This window comes from Pelodiscus sinensis, chromosome 9, assembly GCF_052426305.1.
Source record: "Pelodiscus sinensis isolate ZL-2025 chromosome 9, ASM5242630v1, whole genome shotgun sequence".
NCBI lineage: Eukaryota > Metazoa > Chordata > Testudines > Trionychidae > Pelodiscus > Pelodiscus sinensis.
The window spans coordinates 18,991,832-18,998,209 of record NC_143060.1 but is presented as its reverse complement, the minus strand read 5'-3'; the positions used below and the strand labels follow the sequence as shown (position 1 = coordinate 18,998,209).

General features: G+C 47.0%; 1 protein-coding gene across 1 annotated transcript; it reads right to left on the bottom strand.

The window, feature by feature from the left end:
• Positions 1-354: 354 nt before the first annotated feature.
• Positions 355-3,013, bottom strand: FOXD3 (forkhead box D3). Its single transcript, XM_075936147.2, has one exon. It carries the CDS (start codon positions 2,189-2,191, stop codon positions 980-982), a length of 1,212 nt encoding a protein of 403 aa, XP_075792262.1. The 5' UTR covers positions 2,192-3,013; the 3' UTR covers positions 355-979.
• Between the last annotated feature and the right edge of the window lie 3,365 nt (positions 3,014-6,378).

The following is a 6,378-nucleotide window of genomic DNA, read 5'->3' as shown; positions in this document are numbered from 1 at the left end:
TTCCTGAATTATAACTGGATTGCTTGCCCGCTCACTGCGCAATTGCGCTGACCATTTAGATTGAATAAACTGAAGTTATCTGCACTGATCGTCCGTTTTATTATAGCATGCACTAAACAAATTTGAGATCTTAAAATTAGTGAAGATCTAGAAAACAATAACGTAACTACCATGTTATTTAATAACCCCTGGAAAGGTTTTTTAATTAAAGTGAAAGTTGGGTATTTACAGAAATAGGTTAGTTTCAATCATTTTTTAAAAACTCGTCTCACCTGTACAATCTACACCTTAATTATCACCCGATGAAACTCTTTCTTGATATATAAAATTATAATTATCAAATAACACAAGGAACAGCATTTTAAAAATTTATTTACAAAGTTGTGTACAACACGAAGGAATAACATTTAGAATACATATATTCATTCATATATAAACAGACTTCTATAATAGAACGACTGGTTTGTCTCTTTTTTCCCCCAAATTTTTTGTTTGTTTAATATTTAAAATTTTCCCCGCTTTAATACTTTTTTTGTTCTTTCAGATAAAACTTGCCTGGAGAGTAAGAACCTTCAAAAAAAGTGAAAGTTCAAAGCTCCTATACCCTACGGTTATTTGCCCTTTTAAAAAAATAAAAACCCCAAAAGTAAAGTCAATAATTTTTAATACAAATATGTACAAATGTTGGTTGGATTTCTCTCTCCTTTTTTTTACCTGTACAGAAAGCATTCCTTGTGTGATTGTGTGTTTGGCTTTTTTTTTTTTTAAATACAGGAGTGGGGGATGTTTCTTTGCGAGTATAGTTTGAATCCTACCATTTTTGTGCAAGTTTTTAGTTTGTTTTTGTTGGAGTCCTGGGGGGTTGTGTCTGGATGACAGGAAGAGAGTTGAATGCTTTCCCCCCTCAAGTCTCTTATTTAGTGATGGATATAAAATTGAAAAAAAAAAGAAGAAGCAAAGAGACCGGGGTAGCTCTGAGTTACTGGGCTGGCCATTTGGCCTGCACGGCTGCCGCCGATGCCGCAGGCTGCAGGAACTGTCCCGAGAGAATGTTTGTAGGCACGCTCAGGATGGGGGCGATGGCTGCTGTGGTCCGGGTGAGGGACAGCGGCTGGTGGGCCATGAGGGCGGACTGGACGGTGACCGGCGGCCGGAGGAAAGTCTGTGCGCTGCTCCCTGAGCTGGTGGCCGCCACCCCGATGATGTTCTCGATGCTGAACGAGGGCCGGCTGCTGGGCTCCGACTTGATGAGCGAGCCGGCGGCGCTCAGGCTGTTGAGCTGCAGCTGGAGGCTGGGGCTGAGCTGGGAGTTGAAGGCTTTGCGGCTCAGCTCGCTGGAAGGCAGCAGGGGCACGGCGGGCGGCAGCATGGGCCCCACGGGCGGGATGTAGGGGTACTGCAGGGCGGCGGCGGCCGGGTGCGGGTAGGCGCCGGGGGGCAGCCCGTAGGGCCGGCCGTAGGGGCTGGCCAGGCTGTAGGCGCCGAAGCTCTGCATCATGAGCGCCGTCTGCTCGCGCAGGTGCTCCTGCTGGTGGCGCTTGAAGCGCTTCCTGCGGCGCAGGAAGCTGCCGTTGTCGAACATGTCCTCGGACTGGGGGTCCAGCGTCCAGTAGTTGCCCTTGCCCGGGTTGCCGGGCTCGCGGGGGATCTTGACGAAGCAGTCGTTGAGCGACAGGTTGTGGCGGATGCTGTTCTGCCAGGCGGGGAACTTCTCCCGGTAGTAGGGGAAGCGGTTGCTGATGAACTCGCAGATGCCGCTCAGCGTCAGCTTCTTCTGCGGGCTCTGCAGGATGGCCATGGTGATGAGCGCGATGTAGGAGTAGGGCGGCTTCACCAGGCTGTTCTTCGGCTTGCTCTGCCCCGCCAGGCCCGCGCCGCCGCCGCCGCCTTCCTCCCCCCCGCCGCCGCCGCCGCCGCTGCCGGCTCCTTTGGCCCCGTCCGCCGCCCCGCTAGGGGTGGCCTCCGCCGGGCTGCCGCTGCCGCTGCGCTCCCCGCCTGCCCCCGCCTCCTTGGGGAGCAGCAGCTCCTCCGCCTCCTCCAGGGGCAGCCCGGCCGGGCTGCCGGCCTCGCCGTCGCTGTCCTTCTCCAGCCCCTCGTCCCCTTCCCCCACCACGTCGATATCCACATCTTCGGCCGTCAGCACGGTCTGGCCGGACATGTCGCTGGTGCTGCTGCTGCCTGACAGGGTCATCCCCGCTCAGGGGAAGGGGGGGCCCAGGGAAAAGGGAGAGGGTGGGGGTAGGGGAGGGGGGAGAAAAAGTCAGGGGAGGGGAAAGAGGTGAGCTGGGCTTGGTGGCTTCTCCAGCTGGCACCTGGGCTCAGCCCCCCCCCTCCCCAGCTGCTGGGCTGCTGGCTGGCTTCCCCCAACAGGTACCTGGGATCACACCAAAGTCCCCTCTCTGCGGGGCGCGGTGCCTTCTCCTCCAGGCATCTGGGATCCGTTCAAATTCCTCTCCGCTCTGCTGGCCTTCTTGGGGGCTTCCTCAGAAAGGCACCTCGGATCCGGTCAAACTCCTCTTGGAGCTGCTGGGCTTCTTGGGGGCAGGGTACCCGGCATCGGGTCAGACTCCTCCGCCGGTTCCTTGCTGCTGAACGTGGGGGTTTCCCCAACCGGTCCAACTCCTTGGCCGGTTCCTATGAGCAGGTAGGTGAGATCAAACGGCGCTGCTGGATCCTGCTCCCCCCCAGCAGACACGGGGATCAGATCTAGCAGCGGGGCTGGTAGCTTCCTCCAGCCAGCAACTGGGATCCGATCAAAACTCCTCTACTGCTCATCTGAGCTGCTGCTGCAGGTTAGATCTCTTTAAACTCAGCCTTTCCACCGCTTCTCTTAAAGGGTGTATTGCTTCAGTCCTCTCAGTAGCTTCCCCCCACCACACACACACACTTCGTCTCTCTTGTTTCTCTTTCCCCTTTTTGGAGGGAGGGGGAAAGGTATTTCTAGACGCGGAGAGAGAGGGAGGGGGAAAAATCAGGGTGTTATAAGAACTCACTTGCCACTTTGAAAGTCCTTTTTTAAAGACTGGCTGATAGATTACTTTCCAGTTAAAGATATACTAGGAGGCGTGGCCACGTGACCGCCTGACGTCAGGCTCCCCACTGTTAAGCCATGCAAAACTCAAGTTGTTTCATGGAATTGTCAACAAAGAGACAACAGTGGCTCTACTTATCATGATCATATACAAGCATCATTTCAGCCCACATCCTCCCTTCACGTTAGCTAGGGACTCCAAAATAGGACTATATCAGTGTGAAACCATTAGTCTGCCTTTAAGACTACAGGTTGGAAGCTTTTCATTTTTATTACATTCTGACTGGAGCTTTTTTCCCCCACAACAATAGTAATGCTGCAAGTCTATGAATAGGCAAAAGAGAAACAATCATTCCGATTTCAGCATTAAAAAAGTTAGTGCTGTTGTTTTTTACTGAAATGCAAACACCCTGTGAAATGCCAAAGGTCAGGAGCAGAACCTGAACTGTGTAGGCATTGCCAACATGTTATATTAGCACCGTCGCCTCTGACCAAATATACACTAAACGGCAGCAGCATCATATTAATACTTAACAACAACAACAACAACTTTTGGCTCTGAAATCACCTTCCGGTGGGTTTTTTTTCCAACAGCAGCATCAGCTGGAAACCGAAGATCAGAAAATGGCTATTGATTAATCTATTAGATTAGTTGCAGAGAGAAATAAAAAGACGTAAAATAACAAAGGGAAACTATAAATAAAGAAGCCTTTAGCTGCCTTTTTTGGGGGCAGAGGTGTTAACGACATAATCATTGCCAGCGTTAGCATATGAAAAAGTAGGAAATGAGGGAGTGTGTGAAGACTCTATTCACCAGAGTGCAAGGTAAGCTTTGTCCCAAGGAGAGGGTGCTCCAAAGAGGGGGAGGAAGGGTTACAAATTCTATTCCTTTTGTACCAACGGGATCTGTTTAAACAGAGAACAATAACACCTGGGTAGGACGGAAACGGTTTGCTCAGTGGTTTTCTTTTCTTTACGTGTTCTGCTTTTAAAAAAATCTCTATGTATTGTTTGAACAATCGCACATGTTTTGTGTTTTAATATATATATATATTTAGAAAAACTGCAAAAGAATAAAACCATTTCCGATGAGCAATTGTTGTTGTAAAGGGCACATAAACTGTTCCCTCCGCCCCTTCCCCCGTTAAAATAAATCAGAGGGATCGGTAATGTCTGTATTAACATATTGGTCTTCCATTAAGATCCCTCCCTGCCTAAAAAGAACATATAACCGTCCGCAAAGAGAAATCAATAATCCTTCCCACCTTTCTATGAACAATTATGGGGGGAAAAACCATGTCAATTGCTTTCCGATGTCTGAAAGGTTTATTCGGTTTAAGCAAAAATCTGAGGTCCATTTTATACTGCTAAGGGCAGGTGAGCAACTATAGAGTAGCGCTTGCCTGAAAGAGATAAAAATAATGATGAGTAAAGATTTGGTGACATATTTTACAAAAGATGTTGGGCATACAAGGCAGTATTGCTATTTAAAAGATCACCATTAGCCGCTAGCACTTGTGCTAAATCTGTTGTTTTTATACTGGGAGGAAAGAAAAGTAATTCGAGATAACGTGAGCATTAATTTTCAGGATAGAGCTTCATACAAATAAATCTCACGTGTAGGTCTGACCTACCCAAAGTTTAATGAATGGGTATTTTTAAATAAAAAAGTTACAACACTTAAAATGCAAAAGGAAAAAAACCCTCTTCTAAAGTTACCATTGTAAATGTGTTAAACCAAAAAGTCAAAATACATTTCAGTTTTGAGAGACAAAATATATTTCCTTTACTGTCCTGAAATAACTTTCTGATTGTTTTGGATTTTAGAATGATTGTGCAGTATTTAACAAACAAGCAAACCAACCCCCTTGCCCCCCACACGCACCCAAGGAAGATTTTAGACAAGAAAGAAAGCCCCCAACATTTAACTATCCCTGTTTCTCTTCTGCCCAGAAGCCTCGCTTTGTGCTTTGAAAGCCACTGTTTTTCTCGATGATTTTTATGTGTGTGTATCTGTGCTTTATTGATTGCCGTCTTGTGTCTTCTTTGCGCTTTCTCCAAATGATCCTAATTTATATTTTGCCATCTGGACAACAAAGCTCTTCTTCTGGTGCTTTAAAAACCTGCTGGAGCTGTGGCCGAGCCTTCTCGCAGGGAGCTGAATTTGTCCTACCATTAACACTCACAGACACAGGATTCTCTGTGAGTGTGTATGTATATTAGAGAGTATCTCACTCTGAAATCTCCTGGGGATAGGAGGGGGGGGGATCCACTCTGAAAACCCACCGTTTCATTTGTTGAGCTTTTCTTCGACACAATAAAAGTCAAATTAATTGATTCATACCATTAATTACGGTGCTTAGCGTGAAAAGAAACGTCTCCCCTCGATTAGAGATCTATTGTGCTAATCTCTTGTTCAATCAGTGTTACCATCTGAGAGGGGGCCCCATCTCGTTCACAGAAACTTTTCGCTTCGTATTGGAGATTTTTAGACCCGATGCTTCAGTTTTCTCCCTCGAGCTTTCGTACCCGTGCACTCCTCTTTTTAAAACCGATTTAGATCTGGGGAGGAAGCAAGTGATTTGCAATTCTGACAGGCTTAGGGTCCACGCCGGACCATGGCAAGTCCAGCTCTTAATTCTGCCACGGACGGTTGTGTTTATGAGTGTCTCTCTATCTTAGTCCGGCATTCTGGAATACATTGTTATATGGGGGGTGGTACGGTAAAATTTGTGTAGCAAGAATTCCCTGCAGGATTGAACAATTAAGAAGTGCTGAATAAGCAGAAACGGCAGAACCATAAGAAAGTGTTTAGGAACCTGTGCTCCTGTCCATCTGACAGTATTTGGGCGTTAAGTAAATCCTGTTTTAAGACTAATTGCAGTGTGTTATTAAACCCATAAGTCTTCCATCATTTGGCCGGAGTTTAGCCAGGATTGGGGGTAGAGGGAGGAAGAAACCTTTTATAATAATAAGCAAACTTTCCCAAAATGAATCTGGTAGTGAGGGATGGCACGCAGCCACCCAATCTACTCAAATTTAAAGGATTAACATGGACTAAAATCAGAGGATGTACACAGCAAAGCACTAAAATGATTAGGGGAACGTGCGCGAGGGATTGAAAAAAACACCGGGGAGGTGTGTGTGTGTGTGTGTGTGTGTGTGGGGGGAATATACAAAGAGGTTTAGCAACAGGAGAAAAGAAATCTGCATAGTCCAGATCGATATGGAGTCAAATAGAGACACATCCAGCTTCCAGGAAAGAGAAGATTGAACAATTTATGATAGAGAGGGAGAAATTAATTACAACTCAGTTTGGTTCTAATAAGGCAAACCAAGTTCCTGGT